At 46.5% G+C, this 17945-nt stretch overlaps 1 protein-coding gene across 7 annotated transcripts in view; it reads right to left on the minus strand.

The window, feature by feature from the left end:
- LOC308184713 (SET-binding protein-like) overlaps positions 1 to 17945 on the minus strand; it is a 317153-nt gene that overhangs the window by 294829 nt on the left and 4379 nt on the right. For 4 of the 7 annotated variants that reach the window (XM_080572069.1, XM_080572070.1, XM_080572063.1 and 1 more), the window contains exon 2: positions 5893 to 6553. In XM_080572069.1, the coding sequence (XP_080428195.1) occupies positions 5893 to 6384 (492 nt within the window). In that variant the 5' untranslated portion in view covers positions 6385 to 6553. Of the gene's footprint in view, positions 1 to 5892; positions 6554 to 8285; positions 8303 to 9093; positions 9109 to 9569; positions 9659 to 17945 lie in introns of those variants that run through there. The other 3 variants (XM_080572068.1, XM_080572067.1, XM_080572066.1) reach the window with 3 other exon arrangements.

Consider the following 17945-nt stretch of genomic DNA (forward strand, 5'->3'; position numbering starts at 1 on the left):
CGGGGAACTATAGGCCTGTCAGTTTGACCTCAGTGCCAGGAAAGCTCATGGAGCAGATTATCTTGAGGGTCATCACGCGGCACTTGCAGGGCAAGCAGGCGATCAGGCCCAGTCAACATGGGTTTATGAAAGGCAGGTCCTGCTTGACGAACCTGATCTCCTTCTATGACCAAGTGACGCGCTTGGTGGATGAGGGAAAGGCTGTGGATGTGGTTTACCTTGACCTCAGTAAGGCTTTTGACACAGTTCCCCACAACATTCTCCTCAAGAAACTGGCTGCTCGGGGCTTGGACTGGCGTATGCTTCGCTGGGTTAGAAACTGGCTGGATAGCCGGGCCCAGAGAGTTGTGGTGAATGGAGTCAAATCTGGTTGGAGGCTGGTCACTAGTGGTGTCCCCCAGGGCTTGGTACTGGGGCTGGTCCTCTTCGATATCTTTATCGATGATCTGGATGAGGGGATCGAGTGCACCCCCAGTAAGTTTGCAGAGGACACCAAGCTAAGTGCGTGTGTCGATCTGCTCGAGGGCAGGAAGGCTCTGCAGGAGGATCTGGATAGGCTGGAGCGATGGGCTGAGGTCAACTGTATGAAGTTCAACAAGGCCAAGTGCCGGGTCCTGCACCTGGGGCGCAACAACCCCAAGCAGAGCTACAGGCTGGGAGATGAGTGGCTGGAAAGCTGCCTGGCCGAGAGGGACCTGGGAGTATTGGTTGATAGTCGGCTGAATATGAGCCAGCAGTGTGCCCAGGTGGCCAAGAAGGCCAACAACATCCTGGCCTGCATAAGAAGCAGTGTGGCCAGCAGGTCTAGGGAAGTGATTGTGCCCCTGTACTCGGCTCTGGTGAGGCCGCACCTTGAGTACTGTGTTCAGTTTTGGGCCCCTCGCTACAGGAAGGACATGGACGTGCTCGAGCGAGTCCAGAGAAGGGCGACCAAGCTGGTGAGGGGTCTGGAGAACAAGTCTTACGAGGAGCAGCTGAGGGAGCTGGGCTTGTTCAGCCTGGAGAAGAGGAGGCTCAGGGGCGACCTTATCGCTCTCTACAGTTACCTTAAAGGAGGCTGTAGCGAGGTGAGGGTTGGTCTGTTCTCCTACATGCCTGGTGACAGGACGAGGGGGAATGGGCGAAAGTTGCAACAGGGGAGTTTTAGGTTGGATGTTAGGAAGTACTTCTTTACCGAAAGGGTTATTAAGCATTGGAACGGGCTGCCCAGGGAGGTGGTGGAGTCACCATCCCTGGAGGTCTTTAAAAGACGTTTAGATGTAGAGCTTAGCGATATGGTTTAGTGGAGTACTTAGTGTTAGGTCGGAGGTTGGACTCGATGATCTTGAGGTCTCTTCCAACCTAGAAATCTGTGATACTGTGAAAATCCAAGGACAGAGCTTCTTCTAACTGCCCACAAGGAAGCTTTACTTCCAACTGACTTGCTGCCACTTGTTTCTCAGCAACGAAATACATTCACCCATCCCAAGCTCTCCAAAAATAAAGTTCAATAATAAATGAGTTAACATCCCCTGAAGCAGGACATTGCACATATGATGGAAGCTCCAAAGAAACTTTATCAGGTTATGTTTAAAGAAAGGAGTGAGGTATGAGGGTGGGAAATGAAGTGTTTGCAGACACAGAAAACTAGACAGGGTAGCAAATGAAGGGGGGGGGGGGGGGGGGGGGGGGGATAAAAACAAAACCCAGGAACCACTACTCATCTGGGGCTTGTTAAACACTACATGACAAGCAGGGAATGCTGATGGATTGCTTCTTTGCATTTGGTGCCACGCTTTCAGTGGCGTTCCAAACTGACAGCATGTTTGCCCTTATCCAAAGGAAAAGGTACTTCTAGGGATGCCAAGGGCTCTGGGCTTGAGCAACCCTGCTGCAGGCAGGAAGAAAGCAGCACCAAGAGCAGTGCCTGCAGGGCTCACAGCAGGCAGGCAGGTTATCCTTTGGGCTCTTGGCTTCCCCCTCACCAGAATGAAACAGAGCCTTTTGCCAGTCTAGAAGCAGCCATGGTTCAGCCCACTCCATCCCCAGGTGCAGAACAGTTGAAATAAGAGCAAACACTTGCAAACACCTCCACGCTTTGCAATCACTGCACAAGCAACGGCACGGACAGCCCAAGCTGCAATTCACCCACCGAGCAGCCCTGGAAGAGGGGTAGGAAGCTACCTTTGCTCTTATCTTCAAGAGGGGAAAGCTGATGTGAAACTTAGCAAGGCCACAATGTAAAAACCAAGAGTTCTTGGGTTGCAGCCAAGCCTTGAAAACAGCGGAGCAGAGGCTCCCAGCACTGGAGCTCTCCCATCCCGCTCAGGACCAGGGCAACTACACCCAGCCCCATCCTCTCCTCAAGCACCTCCCCTCCCATTCACCATCATGTAACATCCCCAGGGCAATTGCTCACACGGAAAAGCAACGTAAGTATATTAAAAGATGTAAACGTACATTAAATAGTGTAGCGGCTAGAATCAAAGGAGGGGAAAAAAAAAATCAGGCCCCAGCACATGAGCAGCGCAGCTCTGCAGAGCCCCCTTCTAGTCATCACTGCACCCCATACCACAGTTTTAGAAATCAGGCTCTGGCCCCTATTGCCTAATTAGCAGAACAGTGCAAAGCTTCGGAACAGGCGTATCTTCTTCCTCCTTAAGTGGCCACTGAATAAATACTATATCCCCAATTCACAGCCCCTTTTTACATTGCTGACATTACCAGTCCTTTGCGTACCCACACGCTGTTACTTAAATTGCTTGCATGTTTTCATTACTTGCCCTCTGCGCTGTGTGTATTGAAACTCCTGCAAGAATGCTGAAGCGGTGTTTCAAAGCACTGGGGACTACTGGAGATGTGGCTGAAATTATTATGCAAGCTTAAGTGATTTTTCAAGTCCTAGTAGAGTTTGCTCCTCCTTACAGAGGACAGTTTCACTGTAGAACAAGCCATCCCCAAGACATGAGCATGGTCGTTGGAGAGCTGAGTGTAATCCAAGCTGCATCCCATCCATAAGCAAGGAGATAAACTCAAATAATGACACTGTGCCCATGTACAAGGGAAATATATACATAGGGCCAAACTCTCATGGCAAAAATCCAGAGGACAGTAGAACAATGGCAGCTGCATACCTGCCCCACCAGTTTAAGTGTGTTGTCCCCTGCTGCTGCTAAGTAGTTGGGTTTTTTGACTTTTTTTTTTTCCCTGGAGTTTGTGTTGATTAAAGCAACAGGCAAACAGCCTAACTCTGGAGGAGCACACGTGACTGCAAGATCAAAACCACCAGAATCATTTAAATGTGACAATTACATTGTAACCACTATCGCAGCTTTCAGCATTTCTGCAAGTATCTGCAGAAGCTACCTGCACGCTCCTCTCTCAGGAAAGCCCACAGATGGGCATTTCGAGTTGCAACTTGCTGCTTCCTCTGAACTCTATCTTCACAAAAAAATCTCTGTAACTGCCACGAGACACACAGCAGCCATTAGAGCAGTCACGCTGCCAGTGCTTGAGCCCTTCTCCAACCAATTTCCAGCTTGCCTCCCGTACAGTGCCTTCCACCACCCCTTGATGCAAGATGCTGATCCTATAACCCAAGCGCTAAGAGCCAACTGCATGCAAAATCCTGTCTGGCTACAGGGGTACAGGATGCTCACCACCCCAGGAATGCTGGGTACAGGTCTCTAGGCATCAAACCCCTCAAGATCACAGCTCCGTGGTCCTCCAAATCCCTTCTGGGGACTCCTCTGCCACATTGCCTCCAGCCCGCCCAGCCCCAGCTCAGCAGCTGCCATGCGGCAGCCGTTGGGTGTTATGCTAATCGATTCACTGGTGCGGTGGGCCTCTCCCCATCTGCTCAGAGGATCCACCTGCTGTGTTTTCTCTATTTTTATTTTTTAAATGGTCAGATTAGGCCAGTGCTGCCCCAAGCGCTCCCAGCCTGAGAGCATAGCACGAGCCAGCTCGGACCTCACAGCACAAGCACGGGCTGGATGCAACCACACGTGGACTGTGATCCACCTCTTTCCAACTCCTTATCTTTCAGCAATTAAAGTCTCACCCTAAACATCACCACACTACCCCCCCCCCCCCCCCCCGTTTCATTACGGCTAGCTTTATTTATTTAACCTTTTTGAATAGCCACATCAAAGAATGAACATGCCTTCCACAGCCATCTAACTGAGGAATACACAGAAATGAAAGGTCTGATTTCTAAGCACCCATGTTCTTCACAGTCCATGCGCAGTACGCAGTGGTTAGCAAGTCTTTTTTCTCCCTGCTTGGCCATAGAGGGATTGCTTGCAACACCTTTGCTGTTTCTGAGCGGAGTCTCGCACAACCACTGTTTCCCTTGAGGCTGCTGCAAGTATTCAGGGGGGATAAGGAAATAGAAATAAGACACTGCTCAGTGCTAAGAATGCAGCCCATCCTTCTCAGTAGGTGGGAAAAATCTACTCCCGGTGTATTACTGGACCAAAACTCCACTGTGCTATTTTTGATGTGCAAGGAGTATGCCATTTACCAGGGTTCTAAGAAAAATTCCCCTTGATTTCTCCCCCACACAAGTTCAGCTTCCAAGCCAAGTACCCTCAGTGAGTAACGTTAACCTCCCTGGGCTCTGCCTCACATCAGTGGGAAATGTTGCTGCTTCAGAAAGCAATTTAGAGTTGTCAACAGACTTTTGGTAAAGGTCAGCCTGTGAAGGACACTGTCTCCTGAGAGGGCCACTGGCAAGTAGCCTCCTCCAGGCTTAAAGTAGCCCTTTGAGCACCCATCGTGGGTATGAGGTACAGGAGAAGTGGGGACCTTCTGTACAGCAAGGGATCAAAGTTACATTGAACAGCGAGGCCAAGTCATCCCCTGAGCTCTAGATTGGTGCAAGCCTATATCCCAGATCCATTTGTCCAGGTTTTAGAGATATTTGAGTCTTTCATCAGACATGGACTCCTGTCTGAACTCATCACAAAGTCTACATGTTGCTTAAGAGACGGAAGTGAAGTATTTGTATTGTGATAAAGCCTCAACCTGACCAAGGCTCCTTTGTCTGATTCCTAGGACAAAAAGCACTCCTACACCCAAAATAACATGAGTAGTCACAAGGTTTCATCCCCCCACCCACCCTCAGTGCTGCCTCAGAATTTAATTTCTTTTAAAATCTAAGTATAGGGCACATTACTGAAAATTAAACCAACAAGAAAACAAAAAGCGTTCTCCTGAAATCATCTCATATAAAGAAAATCTTTTCTTTATACCGTTCCCCTTCTTGACTGAATCACACACACACACCAAAAAGAAGAAAAATATAATTTTTACCCTAGCTTAAGCTACCAAAGAATTATCTCCAGAAGAATATTTCAAGAAAATGATAAGCATCTGGAAGAATGAGACTTATAATGGAAGTATTTTCTGAAGCATAACTATAGTGTTGCTAGCACAATGCTGTAATCAAGAATAATGGAGCCATTCGCTTGGTATACAGGAATGGATTCAATTGTTCTCTATGCACATACCTATATTTTAAAAATGTAATTGAAAGCTTTAACCAAGCTTTTAACAATAAAAGCTTGAAAGCCAAAAGGCTCAAGCATTAGTGCTCAGACACAAAGCAGTTTAGAAGTGGGCTCCTTCATTTATCATTCATGTAAAGATGAATCTTAAATCTCAATTATGCACAAAAAGAGAAGAGGCTCGGCTGAACTTTTGATCCCTTCTGAACTGGTACACCTGAAGGACAGCTCAAGATCACCTTTGCAGCTCTTGCAGCACCACAGGATGATACCAGCATGGTTTTGTCTCCTCTGTAGCCAAACAAGGTCTCATAAATTGCCTGAAGGTTGTGTCTCAGACACAAAGCACCCTCTCCCTCTGCCATCTGGTTCAAGGGGAAATACAGGAAAGCATAGGACTTACCTTCTTTTTGGAGCGTGCTCTGTCCTCCTCCTTCGCTGCTTTGCTATTTTTCCCAGCTCTGGAAAGCTTCTGCTCCCCAGACTGCTTGATGGTGATTTTGATCTCAGGAGGGCAAATATAGTTCTCCAAGTTCTTTGGGGGCTTCTTAGCTCTCTTGGTGGTCTGGATCTTCAGTTTTAAACTCCCCTCTGTGAAGTTAGCTTCCTTGATGGAAAACTCTTGCTCTTCCAGCCCATCTCCTGCCACCCATTTCTCGCTGTCTGCATTGGAAGTGGAATCCACATCTCTCCCATAACCCAGCTCATCCTCTTCTTCGGGGTCTATCTGCTTTCTGCTCACCAGGATCCCTTTCCCTGAGCCCGCCGTGGGCAGCATCGTCTCTCCTGCACAGCCAGAGGCAGGTGGAGGCTTTGCGGAGGTGACAGTGGCCAGCAGAAAATCCACCTCGCCTCCCCTTTGCCGGGAGCTGCCCAAAGTCTCCCTGGGCTCCATAGCAGTACCGCAATGCACTGGAGTTTTATCAGAGGGAAGGAGAGCGCAGGAGGGGAAGGGGAGAGAAAGGGCAGGTAGGATCCCAGGGAACAAATTGCAGCTGTCCACCAAGTTCAACGTCCCAGTCGCCCAGAGGCTGCAAGGAGCTCAGAAGAGATCAAATCTGCCACTGTCAAAAGAAAGAAGAAAAAAGGAAGTTAGCACAAGCATATGTATTGAATGCAAGTGTGGAAATGACTGAAACACAGAACGGTTGGGCTTCCCCTGCAACATTTCAAGGGCATTCCCTGATGCAAAGCGGGAACCAGCATTTCTGAGGGCCGGGTCTGGTACCCTAGAACAGCCAAGCTGAGGAACTATAGCCATGTGCATCACTAAACTGATAAAAATGGATGATTAAGAACACCTCTTATTTCAGAGTGTACCCTGTCATTGTTCTTTTTTTTTTTTTTTTAAGAAAAAAATAGAGAGAGGCAGATACTTGCCTCGGGTTAAACAACAACCCAGTGATCAGAGCACAGAAAACACAGTGTTGCCCTACGAGCGAGGCAGAAGAGCTTCAAACTCCCTATCTCCCCACTTTGCAGGCAAGAGAGACGCACTCAGCTGCCGGCTGTTGCATGGGGCACTCTGCTTCGGATGAATTATTCAATACTCTCCAGGCCAGGCACACGCTGTCTGGAGCCTGAGATGCTCCCTGGGATGCTGCACATTGTAGGAGGCTCCACCTGGGTCCCTTTCAGGGCATGTCAGGGACCTAAGTACTGAGAGTGATGGAGGAAAGATAAATTCAATAAGTCAATATTTTCCTCGTGCCCTTGTGTACCACTGCTCTGTAGCAAAGGCTTGGGCCAACTGAGGCAGGAACTGTGCTCTCACCCTTTCCAATGTGATCTTTCTTTGAAGCACCACAGATCAAATCCCTCTGGCTGAGAGCACTCAGCTTATAGAGTCTTGGCAAAAGTTAGTGGGAGACACTGGGAATATTCAGCTGAGGCAAAAGATATGCCACCCAGGGGCATAAAGAGACTAAACCAAATACCAAGCATTTCGTTCGGAGAAAAAAAAAAAAAAATTACACTGGGAGCATTCTTGAAGGTGTGGAAGGTTTTTTTGTACTCTGTCCTTAAAACCCCCTAAGTAATCCCCTACCTCTCTACCCACCATGGCAAGCCACTTTAGGCTAAAAGTTAGCAGAAGGATATCTCAGAGAGAAATTTGCTGCTACTTCACTACCCTGAAACAGCTCCCTGGTGGGTCAGAAGAATATCCCTTCTAACATAGGGAAAAGGAAACAAGAAGGCACTGCCAGGAGTCAGTGCTGGGGGCACAGACCTACTCTCACAGCAGCAGCTCCCTACTAGATAAGCTCTGCTACACTGACAAACCCCACCCCTTAACCAACTGCAGGCAAGATCTGAGAACAACCAGGGATTTCCCAGGCCATTTCTAGTAGCAATAAACTGTAAAGGAGAAATAAAGAACTTGCTACCTATCACCAAATCATAACATATGCTTAAGATGCACATCTGGCAATAGGGAAGAGGCTCATTTCCCAGAGCTGCTGTCACTCTGGCCTCATTTAAGGTGATCTTGAAGAACTAACAGAGCCACAGTCTCTCACGTGCCTGCCCTGACTCACCCTGTGGTCAGCAAGTCTCTCACTTTTACCACCAATGAAAGGATGATAATGCCTACCTTGTTCAGACGCATTGTAGGGTGGGTTAGTTAATGCCCCTACACAGTTCTGAACCTAAGTGTTTACCATGTGGTACTCGCTAATTACTAACACAATTAGTACATTAAAGCCACCCAGTTGCAAGGAGCTGCTCCACCTAATTGACCGACCTTGCACCTTGCCTATCCTTTGTGCCTATGGAAGTGACAGGAGTCAGGGTTACCTTCCTCTTCCAACCGGTCCAATCAAAAAAAAGGCCATCCTATTTATGTGCCAGTTCACATTGCTAATCTCCTTGGAGATGGACACAATGTACACACGCTCCTGTGCTGCAACACAAACACAAGGTGGTAAAAGCTCAGCCGTGCAGCATTCCAGGGAGTTACTGCTCTGGTATGCACAAACGTACAACGGACACTCTGTGCTGACCTCTGCCCACAGGCTTTTAACCTCTCTCGATGCTGGTAAAAAAGAGCAGGCTTCTCGCAGGGAGCATCTGCCTCAGCAGGATTCAGCCACCAAGGGTGTAGAGAAAGGACCACGGGCTATGGCATAAAGAACAAATCCTCTTGTGACCTTATGTCAAATGGGACATGAGATAAAGCTCCTGACTCTGTGCGCAAAACACCCTTCCCAGCTCAGTGTTTTATGGAGGCCTCATCCAAAGCCAGGCTCCTACCCCAAGGGGTCTCAGCACCTCAGGGTCAGTAGAAACCAGCAACATCTGAATAAAGGCACCACATTACACCAGCGTCAGATAGGTTCACACTAAAGCCAGCTTTAAAGTCCTGCTTTAAAATACTGGCCTCCTGTCATGCCAAGAGCCAGCAAATGATGATATCACCAGACCCACAGGTAACAACAAAGAACCCTGCACTCAAACACTACACTGAATTAACCGGGTCATTGTTTTAGGTATCTCCTTACTCTCCTTCAGGGTTAATAGTTAAATGACTCAGGTTCAGGGACACTATACTCATCTTTCTTGTTTGGGCAGGCTACAAGTGCTTTGACTAATTAGGCAATCTTACTTCAGGCTCCTGAAGAAGTAACCTCCTGGGCAAAGTCCCGACCTCCCCTTTCCTCAGCTTGGGGCATGCTGCAGCTCTGTAGGAGGAGTTATTCAGCCCTGTGCTTTCAACTGCAGTAGCAATAGCTTTTTTCTAGCGCCTCCCCCAAAAGATACAGGGGGCTGAGCTTCAGAACTGGGGAAAATCAATCCCCAAACTGCCCCTGCTGAAGTCACTGGGAAAACCTCAGGTTCTGATTCAGCTGCAGTCTCCTGGGCTTCTCCCTCTTCCTCATGTCCTGTATCTCCCCAGCTCTGGGCTGGCCTACAAGCATAAGTACTAAGGGGGAAGGCAACAAACACTTGTCTGCCAGCTAAAGCAGAAATGCTGCTGGAGAAGTGCAGACCTGGAAATAAGAATGCTGATTTTTTTCAAGCTTCCTAGCTCTATTTTAAACACCTAAGAGATGGGGGCTGCCGAGGCTTTTAAATACCTACCCAAACTGCCCTCTCCCTGGCTCACAAGCATCAATTCCTGTTCAATAAGCAACTGCAGAGGTACTTCACCAACCAAATTAAGATCCCAGAGAAAAGTGTTACTACTAGCAGGCTTCCTGCAGTCAAGTTAAATTTGAGGAGGATAATTCACAGGTGAATGACAAATTTCACAGAAGTTGGCAGTAGCTCTTAATTAGGGAGAAATTCATGCTTCCTCTGATAAGTACTGAGAAATAATCAAATGCCCGTGTGCTCAGCCTAGCTGCTCATATGTCTCTTATCAGCACCTCTGGGCACCTCAAACATGCTCCTAGAGGCAAAGGCCTGAAGGAGAAGACCTCCCTTAAGGTCATACTAGATGCCTGCCATTAAGGGCTCCAAATACACTCCTTTCTCCTGCCTCAGGCAACTGCTCACACTTGTAAGTATTCAGATATCAGGGCCGTTAAGTGATTAAACTGAAAATTTGCTAAGGATAAAAACAAAAAGTGAGAGCCCACTGCCTTGCTGGAAGTTGGGGGGGGGGGGGGGAGAAAGCCACCTGTTTGGGATTTTCCATGAAATGAAAGCAGGCATAATACTTGGTACAGCTTTTGCCTTGTGCCCAGTAACAATTGTGTTTGTAATAAGCAAACAGAAGTACAGAGGCACCACTGCTTAGGCAAACACAAGCAAGTCAGGTTCAGCTGCCCAGCCTTTGTGCTGCTGCTCTGGTTGATTTGCTCAAACACATGAGCACCAGCAGAGAGCTCAGAGCAATTTTAAAAGATGTTGCCCAGATCCCAGAGTACACTAATCTCAGGTATGACTGTAGCTACAGAGATTACTTTTGTTCTAGCTATAGAGTCCAAAATGCCTTGCAAAGAAAATGAAAAAAAAAAATAAAAATCTATTGAACAGGTTCCATTCAAACAAGGGGAAACCGAGGCACAAGTCTGAGAGCATCATACCAAAAGTGAAGTGGAGCCCCACATCTGTCATGTTGTCTTGGGCTCTCATATTCTGTCATGCAAAATACAGTTACAAAAATCCCTAATCTAATATCAGAAATCCTGGAAGCCTCTTTATGCACCATCATTTTAAAACCATTCACCACAAAGCACTGGAGACTATACAGCAATATTTAATTATGACATATCACCTTTCACTCCAAAGACTCATGGGTTGCTTCCTCGATTATATATGCCACTGCTGAAACGCAGCTGCCTCTGGGGCAGAGGTCAGCGGACAACCCACATTACACCCAAGGGTAATGTGTAAAAAAGAGGATGGGGACAACTTGTGAGTCATAAAGCCAGCATGGTGCAGGCAGGTGACACAGTCTGATGTGGTACAAAGCCTGCTGGGATAAAATTAAGCCACCGCAATTTATTTATTTATTCATTCATTTATTTAGCAGATTTGAACCAGGCAAATGAGTTTATACAGGATCATTATCATGCACCAGCAGCATGTTTAATCTGCTGCTCAGAGCCTTGGGGCTAGATTTATTGCATCTTTGAACCTCAGCCTTAGTTACTTCCTGCGCCCCTGATACTCTGCAAGAGCAACCCAGCTTTGGCAGGGAGCTGGAGAAATGACTGTGGCAGCTATTTTCCATCCACACTGTAGATCCCACAGAAAACACCCTCTCTCTTGCACCTGCCTCATGTAAGTCTGTACAGAAACAAGGCGGAAAGACTTCCCCTTCAAGAAGAAAAAAAAACAACAACAATCTCTTATCAAAAAATTGGAGATGGTCTGGTGATGTTCAAATCCCAACCAAGCACAGCCCTGAGCATCCTGTCCTAGGTGACCCTGCGCTGAGCAGCACAGTAGACTGGACAATCTCCAAAGGTCTTTCCAACCTCAGCCATTCTGTGCTTCCATGATATATTTTTTGCCCTTCATCTCCAACACTGGGCAAATTGGACTCATTACTGCATAACAATTTTAAATACACTGCTAAAACTCCCATCTATATGATAAGCTATCCATCTATGGAAATAGACATGCATAAAATGTATGTGGATATACACCAGATACTGTACGAGATTCTCAACTTATAGGGATAATTGTGTTCAGAATGACCATATGTGAAGGCCTGTAATCCACAGATTATCTACAAAGCCAACTAACTAACTAGGGCATGTGATTCATTAATGGGGCGAGTTGATGCAGAGGGGGTTACACAGAAGAAAGGTGACTGCTCTCCATGCAGTCCCCTGCTCTCCATAGCATCCGCTGCTTTTGTTCCAGTCCTTCCACCTCTGCCTCTGATTTCTCGTTGGTTATGTGAGGGTTATTTCTGAAAGGGTGCAAGCTATCTCAGGTGTGGTCTATCCACATGAAAATAAGGTGCAAAGATTAATGACAGCTACCAGAACAGCAGCAGAAATATAATCTTCACTCATTTCCTTTGGATTGCCCTGAGTCTAAATGCTACCAGCCCTCTGCACTTCCACCAGCACGAACGAATAAAACTGACTGATGGTTCTGTTTCAGTGTGTCCAAACCCAGGAAAGGGAGCCAGGAAAAGCCACACTGGAGGGGAAAAGACAAGATAATCTGAAGATTTCTCACAGCCAGATGAGGCTGCAAGCATCTCTCCTCAAGATAAAGAGAGAGAAATAAATGAGAGCCCAAGCATATCCATAATTACAGAGGTATGTAAGTGTGCACATTACACATGTGTATCTGTCTTCTCAACATAGAGACATTAAGAGTAGATTATGGAATCATATTTGACTCCATAACTAGGTTTGAGACTCCGTAATTAGATCAGATAGTCACCTTTCTATGTAAGTAACTAACTATCGTGCCACGCTGAAGGGAGGGCCAACTGAATGATTAAACAACTGACACAGCCATAAATCATGAGGCCCATAAAAGCAATACTGCCCAAGGTACAACTGTGGCAACAGCCAGCGTAGCAAAGCACCCATCTGCGGTAGGAGGAGAGATGCCCATCATGTTGCTCAAGGACTTTTACAAGCTCCTGCCTAAGAACCGTGCCAAGGTTTTATAAATCTACTCACTCACAACCTAGAGCTACATCTGGGTGTGAGGGAAGGGAGTGTGGTCATCAGGCCTGTAAACACCTCCTGCTGCTCACTGCTGGTCCCTGAAGGACAAACCTCATCCCACTTCTGCCCTCTGAGGCCAACGCTGCTGCACAGCTGCTGTAAAGCTGGGCTCAATTCACTGGATTTACACCTCTGAATCAAGGGATAGTGATGTCAGAGAGCATGTCATTTTTACCCATCACCCTTATTAAGATTAGGCCTCCAGGACACTAAAAAGCAGAATGAAATGCCAACTGCGCTCCAGCTCATTACAACACAAAGAGCCAAGCCAGGAGATTTGCCTACATGGGGTCAACACCAGGTTGCTGAGCCTCCAGACTACGCACTATCACTCTCGGCATGATGTATATCCCAAGGTAGCTCTCGAGATTAACCAGCAGAATATCCTGAGCACTCTGCTGGGTGCAGCAGTGTGTGCTGCTAAAAGGACAAAGCTTATTCCATTAACAAGAGCCATAAAACTTGTTGAGAAAAAGTGGCGACATGCACGAGAAGGGGACTTCAGGTGCTATCTCCGTTCTACCCAGCTCTTGCCAAGTGCACCATCCTGGAGGCAGTGGAAGCCACTCCAAGCTACAAATTGAAACTTTTATGGGTATTTAGGGAAAGGATATTAGCACAGAGACCAGCCACAGAAAGCAAAACCCTGTACAATTCCATCATCTGTGTTACCAAACTTTCCTAGATTGCTTCTGCTCTTGGAAAGTTGCCATCAGACACAGTAGCTTCCTTCTAACACCATCGTGGTAGGGCAGTAATCTCTCCTTCTCCCTCTGCTCTCTGAAATGTGTTGAAAATGATTCCTCTATATAAATCATTAACAAAAGCTTTGTTTTTATTTACTGCCGGTATCACGGGACTCCTTCCTCTTCTGTTTTTTCCCCTCCTCCATTATTTCATTTTCGCTTGCACAAGTGCCAAATACACCAGCTTTCCCTCCCTTCAGGAAAAACAAAGAAATAAATAAAATGAAACAACACATCTGATAGGGGATGCACCAGATCTTGGCTCAGCATCCATTCCTCAGATCTGTAAGTGATGGCACAAGGAGGACCAAAAAGGCTTTGGTCCAGGATCTATCCTGTGCCCAGTCTAGAGGCTGTACAAACAACACATCCCATGTTACCCAATTCTGCATGCTTCAGATGAGGCTAGGAATAAGGAAGGTTGGATTTTGTCCATGGATGCTTGCACTGTGGGTTTCTGTGATAAGTAAGAAGTGGTATCTTGCTTGGTGCTGTAAAATGTACCAAGAATCCCCAGCATCAAGAGGGGAGTGTGGGAAAACAGAGCACATAAAGGGCATGCAAGAGGAAGAGCAATAATTTGGGGTATTTAGAGGAGGGCACTGAGACTGCTTCCTTTCCTTACAGAACATATCAGTCCTTTGGCTTTGAGGGAAGAGGATGTCTGGGCCAGGAAAACAAGAAAGTCCCTTAGAGCCTCATGAACTGCAGGAGGCAAACACAGAGCAGGACACAAGTGGACGTGGCTAGATGTGCACAAGGCAAAGAGCAGCCCACAGTGCCAGGACAGAGGAGTCAAGAGGCGTAAACGTTAGACAGAGTGTGCCAGTGGAAGACCCGAAGACAGGAATAAAGGCAAGATAGCTGGCAGTTGCTGTGGGCAAAGGAAAGGAGTAGCCTCTATTGAGGTTGAAGAGGAAACAGTTACAGAAGTGCTGGGAGAAGTTGAGTCAGAGGGGAGATAAGAGCCTGCTGAGTACCTGCACGCCCCAAAGGCCTCTCCAGCTGAACTACTTCATTGTGCTCTTTGAGAGGTGTTGCACACGTCTGGGTCTGGCTCCATCCAAGGAGGCAAACAGGCAGGAAGCACTCAAATCCCCATCTGAGCAGGGACAGGACTTTGGGTCGTTACTCCCTTGTAACACCACAGACTTCAGGAAGATATTAAGGGTCAGGATGGGGTCAGAATTTGGGGGTCAGCTCAGTTCTGGGTGCCCACTCTCTCCACTAATGACCTACAGGTCCCCGTGCTCCCAGTCCAAGTCCTTCACTTAGGACTCTCGGGGCCTGAAGGGAGGCATCCCTACCGCTGCACTCTCCTGTGGCAGAGGGGTGCCAGGAGACAGATGCAGGTTTGCATAGGGTCCCAGTCCCCACCTTGGGCTATGCTGCAGCTAATTGTTATTGTAATATTATATTATTTTTTGTTAGAGGTTTTCCTTTAGGCCCTGGAAGGTCTGAGCAAGGCCTTAACAAAATATTCTGGCCTGAAAGCCATGTGTGAAAGTTAGGATGTTTTAAGAGCAGATGTGTCTTCAACTCTGATAAAAGGATGGAGGAGCAGGATCAGTGTTTCTGTGACTACCTCAATGACACAAAATTGGGATCTAATGTAAACCAGCACTTATAGCAAGTGACATTTATGGCACTTATCCAGCAGGATTTGTAAGGAAGGTGCCTCACTGTTAAAGCCAACAGACTAAAAGATCTTGATTGACTTTAGGATGTCCACAATGACACTTTTAAATTGTCATAGCTTCAGAAGCCATGACCTTCATTTTTTTTGTTACCCTCACACACTAAAAGAAGACAGGGGCCTTCAACAAGCCCTATGTTTATATCCATTTATCAGCTCAAAGTGCAGCAGGTTAGACTGTTGCCATGTTTAAAAGCGTATGGTTAGAATAATTTAAAAGAGAAAAGTGTTTCCCCTTCTTCACTTTTTCTGAATAAACTGGAAAAAAGAAAAAAAAAAGGAACAACTGACAGCTGGAGGGAATTTATTCAACTTTTCAGGAAGAAAATTGCCATCAAGCAAAGAGAAAGTATGACATTTTTCAGCCCGTTAGGTGAAGGTTTATGGAAGTTACAAGGACGTGAATATATGGGTTAATATTTTAAATTGTTTTGCAACCTTGGGAATAATGGGCATGTATAATAACACTTTGCCCAGATGCCTGTTATAATACTTTGCATATATACAATCCTGTTCAAACACTTACTAAACTCCCCTAGTTAAGCTTCACGTCTCTGATCCCTTCTGAAAAAGAACTGAAGAATTCAGCAGAGAATTATTTCCCTGTACAAAATACTATTGAATCCACACTATAGAGCTCCATAGGAAGGTTTTAGAGAAAAAGGAAAAAAAAAAAGAAAAAAGAAAAAAAAGAAAAAAAGGAAAAGGAAAAGGAAAAAAGAAACTACAGGAAGGATTTCCTTTTCTAGCAAAATAATAGAATTTCAGAGGTGTTTCCAGTGGAAACCCCATTGCATTCTCCAAAGCTAAAAATTTAGCAAGACTCAAGGAGAGGTGGGTACGGATCACAGCATCACTCCAGAACACGCTGGGTCTGGAAACACACAGGGAAGTTAGGCCAGTGTCCAAGTCTTAGAAATCACATCAGTAGGATACTCAGGATACGTGGATTCGTATGGAGGAAAGACATGCTTATAACACCTTGTAGCTTGACCTCTGGTTTGAGTATCATCATTTTCTCCCTTCCACCTTAAAACCAGCTTCCCCATTTGCTAAAATACTGGGACAGGAACAGAATGATTCATTGTATACATATGTAGCTCTCAGTTTTAAAGGTTAAGGCTAACAAAAATTTCAAAGTAACATAAAACCTCAGGCTTCCGATCTTTAACCCATCTCTAATTTTGAGGTATTCAAGTGAGTCCTGGGTTACCCCACGCCCGACTACCACACATTCTTCTGAACAGCTTTCCCAAGCACTATTACAGGAGATACTGTACTAGAGTAGAGGAAACTGCTCTCATTCACTGCCGCATTCATACGGTCCTTAACCACTCAGGACCGCACAGCAATGGGAACAGCATCCCACTACTTTGGAGAAAGTGAGAGGCTGACTAAGGGTCTCCCCAGCCACAGCGTTTAGCCTCAACCCCAGTACCCCTCTCCACCAGGCATTTCCATCCCAGTATCTGACAGACTGCAGAGCAGAGCATTTGCCCACCCCATGCTCCTGTATTCACCAGGGCAGGTCAGGGCCTCCCCACCACCTTTTGACCTCAGGTTTGTACAGAAATTGGTCACCTCCTGCATGGCTTTTCCACACACTGAGCTTGCTTTCAGAAAAGTACATCAGACTCGTGAGCCCTGCATGGGGAAGACAACTCAGGCTCATCCTCATTACTTGCACAAGCCCTTGTTTCCACACAAGACCCCTGTGCTGGATGCACACGTACAAGAGCCCCACCACTGTCACTGCTATTAAACAAGAGTATCTGGTTCGTGAGCAACACCAGTGACTGAGTACTTCTCTGGTGTCTTCCTGTTTTGTCACCTGTGCTTCAGCCCCATCACTTTCCCCTTCATATCTCAAGTCAACAGGGTCATCGTCACACACTGACAACAGCACACGGGTTCAGAGGACAGGCAACTAGTCAAAGATCATAGAGATACAGAGGTCTGGGACCTTGCAAAGTTCCCCAGCTGGGAAGTAAACTAGAGACAGAAAGATCAAAACCAAACCTGGATCAAGTCCTTTCTGTCTCCGAGGTGTCTGAGGTCCAGAGTTTCAATTTGGCCTTTTGTAGAGAGAGTTGACTAATCTGAGAACTCTTTGAAATGCTCAGTTTCATAAAAGACAACAAAAGCCTAAATGAAATAATGTCAGAAGATTGCTTTTCATATCCAGCTGCCCCACAGCTTACAGTAAAAGCTCATCATTGTGTTTGGACAATCTGTGCTGCAAAGTAAATCCATCTCCAAAAGGGAAAAATAGCCCCGAACTCTGCTCACTCTCAAGAGCTGATAAACAGAAATCACCACCCCCTACTTCCTTCACACATTTCCCCAGCTCTGAAGGACAAGACGTCAAATTCTCCGACTGCTTTTATTCAGTTTAAGGAATGATGTAGCCTTCCTTTTTCAGCCCCAACTATGTATTCCCCTCGCCTTGCTCTCCCTACCAGTTAAACATGACCGCAGAACCCAGGGGGCTATGGGGGGAGCTGCGCTTGTTCACAGCACCTGATTGCTGAGCAGGTCTGAAGGTGCAATGAACTTCTGAAGCCACATCAAGTGAAGCTTTTACATGGGAGAAGGAGAAAGAAGCCATCTCTAAGGGTTTGAGAACATCTCAAAAGCAACTGTGCTAACAACACACACTTGCAATGTGATTTCATATCAGAAGGCAAAGCAATCCCAACCTTGAAAGTTTGGAAATCATTTTCAGATCTGACAGTCCCCCCCAGGCTAAAACCTGGAGTTGAGGGGTTTTAAAGCCTATCTTTAATCAAGATGACAATTTCCTACAAGGATGAGTCATTTCATTTCCTCAACAATAATAACAGGAAAGGAAACTTCTTTTTTTTCAAGT

The sequence above is a fragment of the Anser brachyrhynchus genome, assembly GCF_964034855.1.
Source record: "Anser brachyrhynchus genome assembly, chromosome: W".
NCBI lineage: Eukaryota > Metazoa > Chordata > Aves > Anseriformes > Anatidae > Anser > Anser brachyrhynchus.